Consider the following 14056-nt stretch of genomic DNA (forward strand, 5'->3'; position numbering starts at 1 on the left):
CATCAGTAAATGGGATCATTTTGATGTCTGATGGAGAGGGCAAAGGAGATAAAACTAGCCTCTTTCCGTACCCATTCTCCTTACCTGTCAGTCTCAGTAGCATAACCAATATCCATAATGTTATATAATATACATGCAGCATTGAAGAACTTTGCAGTGACAGCTACCACCCGAGCAATCGGAAAACTCGGTGTGCATTTCCCCTCTTCTTTACAGCAACTTCTTCTGTACTTCTCGTATTTGGGAGAATTCTCCTCTTCCCACTCTCTGCGCCCCCCCCCTTCTCTGTTTATTTCCACTTCGGTTCTTTGCAAGGTAAATATTGCTTTTCCCAGACCACTCTCATCTCTCCTTTCCCCACAGGCTTATTCTTCTTTACCTTAAAAGACCTCTTGCATACTATTCACCTTCCATTTTTCTACCCCTCTACTGCAAGTGTACATCCTCCAGACTGGTTCCCCTCTTTACTCCCAGACCTCAATAGATCTGCCTCCCTGCTTAGTTCTCCTCTCACAGTTTACCCGCTGTGTGCATTCACTGTCCCTTCCACAGCTGCAATCTCATCCTTCTACACAGGCCTTCCTCAAACCCAGTCACATCTCCTAGAGAAGAGCCTTCCACCTTGAGCTCTCCCATTACCCATCTTGTCTTGTAGTATCTGAAGGATACTCCCCCTGTTCCTGCCGAAGACAGAGCTGAGAATGAACAGATCAAATCTGTCTTTTCTCTTTGCCCAGCTGTCCTGGTTTTGGCTGGTATAGAGTTAATTCTCTTCCTAGCAGCTGATATAGTGCTGTGTTTTGGATTTAGTGTGAGAATAATGTTGATAACACACTGATGTTTTAGTTGTTGCTAAGTAGTGTTTATGCTAGTCAAGGACTTTTCAGCTTCCCATGCTCTGCCAGATGCCCAAGAAGCTGGGAGGGGGCACAGGCAGAACAGCTAACCCAACTGGCCAAAGGCATATACCATACTGTATGATGTCACGCTCAGTATGTAAGTCGGGGGGAACTGGCCAAGAAGAAGTGACCGCTGCTCGGGAACTGGCTGGGCACCAGTTGGTGGGTGGTGAGCGATTGTATTGTGCATCACTTATTTTGTATACTCTATCAATATTATTATTATTGTTATTATTATTTTTCCCTTCCTTTTCTGTTCTATTAAACTGTCTTTATCTTAATCCATGAATTTTACTTTTTTTCTCCGATTCTCTCCCCCATCCCACTGGGGTGGGGGAAGTGAGTGAGCAGCTGTGTGGTGTTTAGCTGCTGCCTGGGGTTAAAGCATGACACCAGCAAGAGGCAACGAGACACGGATCCTCTATCTTCCACACAAGCTGAGCTTGAAAAAAATCAACTCAACAAGGGGATGCAGTGCAGGTCAGCAAGCTATGAAGTGTCTCTCGCCACAGAAAGACCTGTTTTAAGGAAACAGGGAGACAGCGGAGAGGTGGAAGGACAAAGTAACTAGCTTCATCCTCCCTTCCTTCATTCCCCCCCTTTGGAGCCGAGAGAGCAGCTCTGTTCTGCATTTGTACTGAGTTCAACATGTACGATGAGTCATTAAATGAGCACCTACAGCCCCCCAAAATTATAAGCATGCAGCAATTAAGCTGAGGAATTTGACAGAAATAGTAGTGCATATAATTTAGTTCCTTCCTCGCTAACAGGCATTTATTAGATAAGTCACAATGCAAATAATGCACTCCTTCATAGCTAATACTGAATCCTCTGCAAGAGCCACTATGACAGTAGGTTCTTCACGTGTGTGCTATTAGGGACAAAACCCTCCACAGGCACTGAAAATAAAATGTCAGGTACGCTCTCTACTAGATGATATTGACCATTCTGAGTGTAGCACTAGAATATTTTCAGAGGTTGATGTAGTTTATTAATTTCAGTTGATCAGATTCTCTGGCAAAGTATACTCTGATGAAGTATATAATTATCATACATTGTCCCCATATATATAGGCAGGCCTTCGATAATTAAGTATACTCTGCTATCAAGAAGAGAGTTACAGCTGCTAACATCTCCTTCAGAAAAGATTTATCTGATCTTCTCCCTTTTGTTCTAAGTCAATTCGTATCAGTTCCATATTTACATCATGACTAAAACACAAATTTATCCACCTGCGTGCAGGAACAGGCAAGGGTTCGGTGTGGGGATACAACTATGCAAAATGGATCCTGTTACAACAAACGTTTACAAAAAAAAGCTATCATTGTGAAGGAAGCCTGAACTTTGGCACTTTCTGACATCTTCACTGATATATTTTATAATCCTAGCAAGTATAGATTTACTGGCAGGACTAAGGGACATGATTCTACTTCCACCCTGGCAATGCCTGGTACACACCATATTCTATTCCTACTCTGAAATGGTCATTTATTTCCGTTTTCCACAGACCCATCCGGACTGTTTTAATTGGTCTGGCTGTTGCCTGGAATCTCCAGGCAAGTGGTCCCTGAACCTTGACAGCATGAGTGATGCTGCCTATCCAGAATAATCAATGCATGTAAGATGTGTCAGACTTAACTGCCTTACAACAAGCACAGATCAGCTTTGCGTTCTAGTTGCCAGGGGATTTGGAGATACTGAATTTGCAGAATTATAAAAAGACACTGAGAATTCCACATGGTATTAGAGTTTCCAGAACAGGCACAAACCCCTCGTATTTCATAACCCTAATGTAACTAAAATGGTGATGGTGGGGAAATAAGTCCTCTTGTGGGATGTGCTAATTCTTAATAGTTTATTTTCCAGTTTCTTCTAAACACCTTAAATGCTTTGCTAGGCATTGTCAGAGACAGGATAAAATAGATCAGTGGTGCAGACTAGCTTAGCCATTTTTCTTAATATGTACATACTAGCTTTAACTGAAGGCATCATTTCAAATTAAAAATGAAGGAGGGCAGGGTGGGGGGAACAAGACACCATTCCAGTACGGATTTTTGCAACAGCTTTTCAGAATGGCTTTGATGAATATCTTATTGTATGATTTCTCATAGTCAAACTTTTCTTGGTATCTTAAAAACATGAAAAACTCAGTTAAAATTGATGTATTCCCAACCTTTTTAAGTCTTGCAAGCAGACTGGCTACATGTTCATGCTGCTCTGCTCTGGCGAGATCTTCTGCTGTTTTCCCATCCTGTTAAAAGACAAATTATTAGCAGCAGTTTCTTCCTTTTGCCCACAATAAAAAAAATCACGTGCAACATAGCTCAGCTGCTCAAGGCAGTAACAGAATTGCTGTCAGATGCAAATGAAATAGTGAGAAGAAAAAAAAAAACCCAACAAAACCAACCAGTAACAATTACCCCCCACCAGAATGCCTGTTTTTTCAAAATGTCCAAAAAAAAATACGGTACAATGCAGAACAATGGCGCTTCTTTTATAAATTGGCATCTGGATGCCACTGTAACAAGATATTTTGAATTCAGAGCCTGAAAGCAATGCCAATACTCCCCGTCTGAATTCCTCTTCTCTTCTCACCACTTAGAGGATGACAGCAATTTCTAGATATTACATACTGAACATATCTAAAGTTTAAACAGTTTACAGAGAGGTAGGGGACACATCAGCATATTCACTCACATGAATAGCAGGTGAATTTTGTTTACTAATGGATAAAGAATGACAGTGGCATATCAGTCACTGGAGGTTTCCAGAAAGCAAGAACATCCTAAGGGATGTGGTTTAAAATGCATCAGCAAATTTAAAAGGAGAAGCAAAGCTGCCTTCAGCATTTTGGTCTTGCCATTTAATTACCCATGTTTCACAGGTCAGCAGTTTAATATTAAATAGGCTGAAAGAAAAATTGCTCACTACTTTCACTCTTACAACTACATTAATGCTATTGTGCTGTTTCAAATTTTGGTAAGAAGTAACTAATATATGAGGATTTGCTTCTTACACTCTCAGATAAGAGCTTTCAATTATTAAGAAGTAGTACTGGAAAACTAAGTTCTCTTTCTTGGGTTTCTATCTTTGATCTTACTAGTTTTTCATGTGCAGGTCATTGTCTTAAGTAGTTTCTGAGGTTACTGTAATTATTATCCCTACATAAAAAATAAACATCTTTGACAACTGAGTGTCCACCTACAGAAGCCATTTTCAGGCTTCCATAAAAGTTATTACGCACTCCAGAACTTCAGATAATTCAGATAGAACAGGAACAAAACATTAGCAAGAAACAGACAAAACTGTAGCTGATGGCGTGAATTGACTAGATTTGAACCAATACCATACCCTTAAATTCCTTCTATAGTTGACATGTAATTGCAACTTCAGTGACGAAACATCTGAATGTATTTTTTTAAATTAATTTTCCTTAGAGAAGAGGTATCAAAGGGGAAGAATCTCTGTCTGTGCTGACCCTATCCTCCCAAATCCCAGTGAGTCCCGAGTGCCTGCTGTATGAGAGGAAGAATCAGTTTAGTGGCTGGGCAGCTAGACTGCCATCAGGAGAACTGCTTCAATACCTCTGGTGCTTCCTAAGTTTCCAGTCTTGGGCACATCCAGGGGAATCCAAAACCTTCAAATAAAGGGGGAACCTTGATCCCCTTTCTGAGAATCCCTGTGGTAAAAGGGTGCTGCCTTCACCAACCTAAAGCGTGAATTTTATCCGGATTCCTCCAACCTTTGGCCTCCTCTTAAGTCCAAAGCAGGACTGCTACAGCCTGGCCCTGCACTCTTCCAGAGCGCAGTATGTTCCCGTTGCAACGTAAGGTTGGAGATAGCCTGGCAAACTCCAGCACTCAGCACATATGCAGCGACAGACCCCTGCATTGGCGTTGTCCCTTTGAATCAGAGCAGGTCCCACATCTCTGGATGAGTATGCCACAACTGCTGTGGCATGGCTTGGGTAACTTGATACCCTTGCTGCTGTGTCTCATTGCTCCATGGGGGTTTATTGTGGCTTCAAGCCTGGCTTTGGCTAAACAGCTGTACTCTGATATATCATTTGTTTAGCTCAGTAACAGCTTTTTGGGCATGAATACAAAGGAAATAGCCATCTGGTGAGTATTTGGCAAGGAGTGTGGATGGCAGTGCTCAACCAGAGCCTGACTGGTGAGCATCGTTATAATGGGATGGAGGTGACTGCTCCCAAAACTGGAAAAATGGCAAGAGGAACGGTTCAAATTGCTAAAAGTCTAAGCAGATGTGTGCACAAAGCAAGCCTACCCATTAACAGTGGGATGGCACTGTCATGACCCAGAGCTCCTTCCCCGTTTCCTAACAGGTTCATTAGATCAAGACCTGTCTGATACAGCTGTCTAATCTTGGTTCAGACTGTTGTGAAAGAAGAAGAGCTGAAAAGAAGCCCTATCAGGGGCCTTCGCACTACCTTTTGCTCAGGCGTTGCTCCTAGGCTGAGGCTTTTGCCCTTGGTCCTCACCTGAGCAACACTACAGCTATATGCCTGTGTGTGGCCAGGTATCCCACTGACCCAGCCCCTGACTTCTAGGTTTGACCTTGAATCTGTCCCTTCACTACGGACTTGCCTGGCGATCACCAGACCCTTGGCTGACCACGGTCACCAAGCCCAGTTCCTGACCTTGACTTAACCTCAGACCTGTCTCATTGTTACAGACTTGTCTGGCAACCTAGACTCTTGGCTGAAGCTGGTTGCCATCACTGGACTGCTCTGCTTGCCTCGCTTGGGGATTGTGGGACTGGGCCCTTGTTGGTGACGACACTGTCCCTGCTTGCCTTGTTGTTTACTCTTGGCTCCTAGCTCACCTTCCCTTATGGATCAATGCCTTAGCAAGGGCATTGCCTGACAAGCATCATTGTTGAAGTCCATGGTCATCAGTCCACACAGTAAACACAACAGGCAAAAAGGCCTGTGGAGTAGGGGAAGGATACCCAGAGCATTGGCAACAAGCACCAAGTACAACAGAAAGAACTCTAGGTCAAATTTACCCCAAAAAAGCATTTTGAGATGTTTACATTGACAGATGCCAGCAGTTCAGTTTACATGTCTGTTGAAAATTTAGACTCAGATCTGGAAGCTCAATTTATTGACTAAGATAACAGGTGGAAAAAGCATTTGCTTCCATGAAAAAGAAAGAAACAGAACAAAGTTCCCTTTTTTGTCCAAACTGTGAACAAAATAAGGCTGTTTAATTCTCTGGAAGTCTACTGCAGGATGAACTGTAGAGCACAACAAGAATTAGAAAATACATATACAAGCAAAATAGCAAGCCGGTTTTCCTATACAAGCTTTCTTGAAAAGCACAGGGTATCTATACACTGGAATAGCAATGTGTAAGCAAAGCTGGCATCTGAAAAGGGCTTGGTTACAGGATCCACAAAAGCATATTTCACACCTGGTGGTAATATTTCATTGCAATTGCTGACGGGCAAATCAGACAGCTACGCCTGCAAGAGCTGGTCCTGCGTTTAACTGGCCATTTGCAAGCATCATCATTCAAAGTTTTTAAGCAATCTGACAATTTTAAACTTGGTACAATTTTAGAAACTTCTGTGAGGAGAAGCCAAGAACATGGTGCCAGCTAGCATGTGAGCACACACCAAATTTTTTGGGGGGATATTCAAACATTGGAAATGATTGTATACTCCAGGAGCATACGGTTTTCTAAGGTCATTTACATGCAATCAAATTCAAAATCAAACTAGTCCTAAAATGGGCTTTAGCCTGGGGAAGAGGCAGGGAAATCATACTGCAGCCCAGTTACTTAACAGTGCTGAAAAAGTTAACTCCTCAGAACCGGCATTCTGAGAAAAGAAAAAGGTAATTAATTCTACTGCACTGGCTTGGCAAGAGCTGTTAGTAAGACTTTTCAGAACAGTTTAACATCCACCTAGCAAACTAAGGCAAAACTGAAATACTATCAAAATCACCACATGCACTTCCTCCCTCCCTGTCCTCCTTTTCCCTTCTCTCTGCCACAACTCTGCTGGAATAATGGATAGTTACGTATGTTCAGTCTGCCTCTCCTGCCAGATTTAGTATCAGCACTATTTACTTTGTTATCTCCTTCAAACTGATTTAACTAGAGAGATAAAAAGTGCTTTTATCTTGGAAGGACAGCGTCCACACTGGCAATTATACCAACACAGCTGTCATGACATAAATGAAGTGATACAGCTCAAGAATCCCCCCATCATCTTTTTGTTATATATCTTACCTCTACAGTATGTAGTACTGAAAATACAGATACACAATGGGACATTTTTTTTTTTAAAAAAAAAAAAAAAAAGGGACAAAAACAGGTGACAAAGGAAAATCTGCAGAACACCCCACAAAGTCCACTGCATGCACATTTCATTATTATTGATTAATAGCAGACATGGCAATCTACAATCTAGTAGTTATCAAAAAGTCATTTTTAGATGTTAAACTTGTTTAAGCCACAATTACAAGTTCATTGGTTTTAATGACTGCTTTTTGAAGGCTTCCTCCTGCCGCATGAGATACATGCTTAGACGAGAAAAACCACAGTGCTAAATGTTCAGGAAAACAACAATCACGTTTATATCTTCTACCAAATGGGTAAAGCAAATGAAACAGAAGTTTTCTCCTTTTTCCCCTCCATTTCAGCCGTCTCAGGGATACTTCATAAGGAGAACAACTTTCAAAAACATGGACTCAACTAAAATCTAATCACAATGTGATTTCAATATACACAGCAATAACTATTTCTGAGCAGAATGCATTGGTTAGGACAAGTAGCAATGTAAACTGATCTAATACGTCTGAAAATAAAACATGGTTAGTTTGTTCAAAACATAGGTGATGGCGTGTACGATGCCTATAATGTACCACGTGTGTATGAGGCATTCTTGATGAAGGACACTTCATTCCTGGTGTGGATATGTCAGCTAGGAGGACGTTTCTGAAGTTAGTGAGAATGAAAAATACCTTCAGTGGTGCTAACCGGAAGCAGTGGTGCTGACTGATCTGACATAAACGATTTGCTTTACAAGGATAGTTGCATGCTAGTTCACTCATCCATGCACCCACACATCTCCCACTATGAAAATAAAACTTTTTAATCTGCCGAAAGCAAGAAAAATATTTAAGATATATACAATACATTTGTATGATAACTGTATGTGATGTGAAATGATGTACATCTTAATGACAGTGGCCCACTATGCTTACAGAAAACACAATGCTGTAAGTAATTCTTAGGTGAAGAAATTCTTAGGTGTAGATGAAGTGGTAGCTATACTGTACCCTAATCAGTTTCAAATTCAGTTGTAAGAAGAGAACAAGTAGACAACAGAGAATGCTTTTCAAGCTGTGGACATATAACAGCCTAACTTTTTTTTTTTTAAAATTTCAAAATGTAATTATATTAGACCATTGTCCTTCCCCCCCCGCCCCAAGAGATGAATTTGTTTCCTATTATCATACATAAAAGAAGCAAGAAGCATAACAGTATCTCTCAATACATACAGAGGTTAAAGCTTCTACGTTGGCACCAGTAAGACACAGGAACCGGACAACATCAAGAATGCCGTTGTTTGCTGCCAGATGTAAAGGTGTTCTTCCATACTAACACGGGGAAAAAAGTGTCATTATGTTTAGTCAAAGAACTTCACTCCAAATTTCATGATTAATAATCAAACATATTGTACAATTACACATACTGATACACAGCAAAGGTCTTGCAAAAACTGTAAGAAAAAGTACTTTTGATTACAGATTAAGCACAACTGCTTAAAGCTCAATTAAAAAAAAAGGCTAGATTGACTACTTAAAAAATGGGCAACAATTTTATAGCTAAATGTCCCACAACTGTGGAGGAATCCTTTAGAGTTTTTTGGCTATATTTGAGAATGTCTTTCTAATTCCCAGCAAACTTAATTGCATTTTGCTTAATTAAATATGAACCAGTTAAGCAACACTAAGTCCTTAACCTTTAAAGCTCTGGATTCCATCTCAATCCAAGTATTATTGAAGATTACATACCTGCAGTCTCCCCCCTTCCACCCAAAGGAATAACAGGGATGAATGCAAGAAGTCAGCCTGAAGGAATTTGTGCTTTCAGTGACAAAGTGCTGTAAGTATTGCTTCCCCAGTTTTTGCTTCCCCCCCTGAATCTCTCCATTGACAACAGGTCCTCATGACATCCGCTTCTGGTCTTTCATGTTCAGAGCTACTGTTATAAATATCACTACCATATATTCTCTGCTTGTAACCACTTTTACTATTACTTCACAAATTTTTATGCTTTCAATACTGTTCTCCCTGTTTCAACCCTACACTCAGAAACAAACTCAGAAAATTACTTCACGAAAGAGTATTTGAAAGCACAGCTAACTTTCTGACAACTGGAAACTGAAAAGATGCTCGGCTCCTCAAAACCCTACACCTCAACTCAAATAGCATCCTGGCCTGTATCAGAAATAGTGTGGCCAGCAGGAGCAGGGAGGTGATTGTGCCCCTGTACTTGGCACTGGTGAGGCCACACCTCGAATCCTGTGTTCAGTTTTGGGCTGCTCACTACAAGAAGGACATTGAGGTGCTGGAGCGTGTCCAGAGAAGGGCAACGAAGCTGGTGAAGGGCCTGGAGCACAAGTCTTATGAGGAGCGGCTGAAGGAACTGGGACTGTTTGGTCTGGAGAAGAGGAGGCTGAGGGGAGACCTTATCGCTCACTACAACCATCCAAAAGGAGGTTGTAGTGAGATGGGTGTTGGTCTCTTCTCCCAAGTAACAAGTGATAGGACAAGAGGAAATGGCCTCAAGTTGTGCCAGAGGAGGTTTAGACTAGATATTAGGAAAAATTTCTTCACTGAAAGGGTTACCAAGCATTACAACAGGCTGCCCAGGGAAGGGGTTGAGTCATCATCCTTGGAGGTATTTAAAAGACGTGTAGACGTGGCATTTAAGAGACATGGTTTAGTAGTGGACTTGGCAGTGTTAGGTTAACCGTTGGACTTGATGATCCTAAAGGTCTTTTCCAACCTAAATGATTCTGTGATTCTATGACTCTAAATAAATGCGTATGATGTTCTACTGCACATAGTGTGTGGAAGAAACAAACGGTGCCTTCAATCGGTATTACGTACATGTGGGACAATGCCAGATGTGAAGACCAAGGATAAACAGACATTATGCTAATGCACCCCCATTACAGGGCTCGCTGCTGAAGACGACCAGTAGAAATAAAGATTTTCTGTTTGTTAAGACCCAAACCCACCCTTTCAGACAAAGAGCACTCTAAAAATCACATGACTCCTAGAAGAATAACAGGACACAAACTTTAACCACAGCTTCTGCAGCCATGATCCCACCCCCACTGAACCCTTGAAGACTGATTATTTTTTCCACAGCGTGCTTGCGGCCAGGCCACTGATGCCAGCTCAGCATTCTCCATTATGAAAAGAGGTGCTAAACCAGCCTTGTGCTGCATTAGCTCACCTTCCCCAAAATGTGTTCTCAGCTGTGGATCTGGATTTAATTACCTAGTCAATCAGGTTTAAGCTCAGAGGCAGGACTGGCGAGCTCATTATTGTAAGTTTTTTCACTTGGTAGCTGATAATTTTAATTATTAAAACCAAAAGTGATTGCACTGGACAACCCTCAAGCCAAAAGGGTTTCTTTAGCTGGCTAATACAGAGAAGGTCAGTGCTTTGGTAATGAATGGAAGCCTTAACTAGCAAAATGTTATTGCCAGAATATGTACTTTTCCAGAAAAACAAAGAAACTGCAACACCTGAATCAAACAAATTGCAGATACCAACCTAAAGACTCCTATGAATAACCTTTAATCTTTGTGGCATACAAAAATTAAATAGGGCAGAAAAAGATGTTCAGAGCTAAAAATCAAGGCCTAAGCCCCATAGCCTGTCAGCAGAGTCCAATGGCTGACTTTAACCTATTCAAACTAATGAAACAGCTTACTTTTCTCTTAAAGATCTCTAGGAGGAAAGCCAGAATATTAAATCTGTAAAGTATCACATTCAGTTACCCCATACACTGCAGCACTAGCACAACAGAAGAAGCAAACAAGGCACTATATCTCAAAGTTTACAGACTATTAAACATTCTCTTTGGAAAGTGCTTACAACAATTATGGACCGTTCACATTTTTAGCTGGCACTAATCCAGTGATATGCACTGGAATCAACATTTTTAGGGTTATAACATTTACCATGTGCTTCTGCAATTGTTACATTTGTGAAACAATGATCAATAAGAAAAGTTCCCAAAAAGCACCTCACTCAGACTGCTGACTTCAACTTTTGAAAATAATTTTACGTTTAACATTTTAATTCTGAGATTTCCTATACCCTGCCAGTGACAATTTGTTTAATAGATAAATTAAAGCTATTCTATTCTACGATAAATGTTTGATTAGGATTTATTTTAATAACTCAACTCAATGCAGAAAAACATAAACCAGCCAATATGATGCTTATTTTTATAACTGGGAATAGAATCTGCAGTTGAGTTAAATCCCTTGTTAGACAACAGTGCAGATCTTTTAATGTAATTTGGAGAATTCAAAGCAGATTTTTCATAAAAATGTACCAGTTTTTAATTCTGTATATAAATTACTGTTATTAAATGACATCAAATCAAGGCCAGCAGCAATGCATTTAGTCTGTTCTTCAGCACCTAGATGTAATGTGCACAAAGCAGAACTATACAGCCAGGGAAGAAGGTAGGCATATACTTCAACATTAGAGTTGAGTGGCAAAATACACTGTGATAATTCACTTGGGGTCTTTCTTCATGGGTCTTCAGTCACCTATTCAACTGAAACAAACTTAGGTAAATTTGCAAGGCAAGTAATTTAATGCTTTGCATTTGGCCACTTTAAGAGATTAAAAAAAAAAAAGGAAAAATATTTTTCATATCAGAGACCTGGAAAAGGTCATCTAATGCAACAGGTGAGCTATTAAACAAAGTACTTGAGTACCAGTCTTCCATTTACCTTATTAGTCACATCCAAATTACAACTTGCTTCACAGAGTGCCATCACAATAGGAACATTTCCGTCTTTGCAGGCCACATGCAAAGGTGTGTTGCCATGTCTGTCTTGGAAATCTACAAAACATCCTTGACTGATGAGAGTTTTAACGACTTCTATTTGACATCTTCTCACAGCAAGGTGTAGGGCTATATGATCATCCTGAAACCACAAGACAGCTTGTAAGTGAGATTTAATAATGCTAAAAATCAAAGCATTTTGCAGAGTCACAATCATTTCAGGTAACTGGGTGCATCTCCTTGCCTCAAGAATCACAATGGTTTTTCTTTTTATCTTGAGAGTGGAGGCAGGGAGATGTACAGTATCTGTCAGAACAAATCAGCTAAGGGATGAAAGCAAATTTCTGTTAACCCACTGGGCTTTGAAGTGGAATGGATAAAATGCAAATACACATTCTCTACTGACAACTTCCCCAGGAGGTGGGAGAGTGACCAACTGTAACAACCAGCTGAATACTGTAAACCACTCTAGTGTTCACTGACAGAAGTTAGTGATGCAAAAGTCATGCAATCTGCTTAGTGATCAGTAACTTTTGAGACAGAGCCTTCTCTCTCTGTGAACAACTTAAAGAGACAATGTGACTGGAAAAAACAATTTAATTCTTCTAGAAGCAAAAGCGTTCTTCTGAACTTGCTTTAATAACTACTTAGTAACTATCAGCAATAAAGGTAGCTAAAAGGACAAGCATACCAGAAGTACAAACAATGAAATGCAAAATTTATTTGTTGGGATTACACCATGAAAGAAAAAATAGATTTGTATTTTTAAATAGTCAGAATTTAGCTTATTGGAAATAGGTGTGATTTATCCAACCCATAGGAATCAAACAGTAATCCATCTTCTTTCTCTTAAGTTAATAGTTTGTTGCCAATTACAGAACCCAATATTCCTGCCGTTTTTCACAAAGTGTTACTCATAAGGTGATAATTGATAAGGTAATAATGAATCAGCAAAACCCAATAGTGGAAAAATAATCAGTAGGTAACTTTAAAGACTACTGCAGTCATCAATAGTCTCTGTGTGAACCGCTCAGAAAACCCACGTCATGGAAACAATGCTGGCTTCCAGCATTCAAATGAAGCAATTCAGAGATACAGCTCTGTGACACCTGTGATCTCTGGACGTAATTCCTGACCAATTCAGAGATACAACTCTGTGATGCCTGTGATCTCTGGATGTAATTCCTGATCAAAAGCAACTCAAACTTACCTTGTCTGTTGCATCAAGGTCAGCCCCATGTTCTGCCAAGCATTCCACAATATCATGGTAACCCCTAGCAGATGCTGTCAGGAGTGGAGTCTCCCCTTCTTTGTTTTTAATGTTCACATCACAACCTGCTTCACAGAGTGCTTTGGCAACAGAGTAGTAGCCATGCCAAGCAGCACAATGCAGTGGGGTTTCTTCTTCCTATCAACACGGAAAATAAAAAAACCAACAGAGCTGAACCAAATGCCAGGAGGAACAGTTCCCCAGCTTAACTCAGAAAGACAGGAAGATGACATGAAAGAAAAAAGACAGTCTACTAAGTAAGCCCTATAAAAAGATGTTGTAATTTCTAATGCTGACATTCTCAAAGGAAGAATAACTCCTGCTGACATACCAAGTGATTATGGTAATGCACTAGATTTTCATCATTACCTGGATTCTGAGTGTCCGTACTTCTCACCATAAAACTATCTACTGACAACACCTTGCATGTCAGCAATCTTAGTTTAGATGTTTCCATGCTCCTGAAGCTAACTATCTTGGTTCTCTCACTTGAAAACTGATCTTCATTCATAAGTAACTTCTACATCCTGTGTGCTGAGGGACTAATCTAGTGTTTAAAACAGATCGCTCACCAAGGAGATGCAAATCCCACTAGACTTGCAGTTTGAGGCAGATGACTCTGCTTACCATGTTCAAAAAACACATCCTAATGATTCAGGAGTGTAGGCGGTGACTTGGGTACTTAGAAACCTGAGTCGTTTAAACACACATCACAACAGCCTTTTCAAACTGTAGGCATTTTGAGTTCAGTTGTGACTGAAGTTCTAACTTGCTTTTTGCTTGAACCCAGGAAGCTTCAAAATATTGACCTT

The 14056-nt window shown here is 40.4% G+C and overlaps 1 protein-coding gene across 2 annotated transcripts in view; it reads right to left on the reverse strand.

The window, feature by feature from the left end:
* Window positions 1–14056, reverse strand: part of DAPK1 (death associated protein kinase 1) — a 90872-nt gene that overhangs the window by 13617 nt on the left and 63199 nt on the right. For both annotated transcript variants that reach the window (XM_075138133.1, XM_075138132.1), the window contains 4 exons: window positions 13185–13382; window positions 11919–12116; window positions 8431–8529; window positions 3073–3150 (listed from right to left, as the gene is read on the reverse strand). In XM_075138133.1, coding sequence (XP_074994234.1) covers window positions 3073–3150; window positions 8431–8529; window positions 11919–12116; window positions 13185–13382 — 573 coding nt within the window. The remainder of the gene's footprint in view (window positions 1–3072; window positions 3151–8430; window positions 8530–11918; window positions 12117–13184; window positions 13383–14056) is intronic.

The sequence above is a fragment of the Calonectris borealis genome, chromosome Z (assembly GCF_964195595.1).
Source record: "Calonectris borealis chromosome Z, bCalBor7.hap1.2, whole genome shotgun sequence".
NCBI classification, from domain to species: domain Eukaryota; kingdom Metazoa; phylum Chordata; class Aves; order Procellariiformes; family Procellariidae; genus Calonectris; species Calonectris borealis.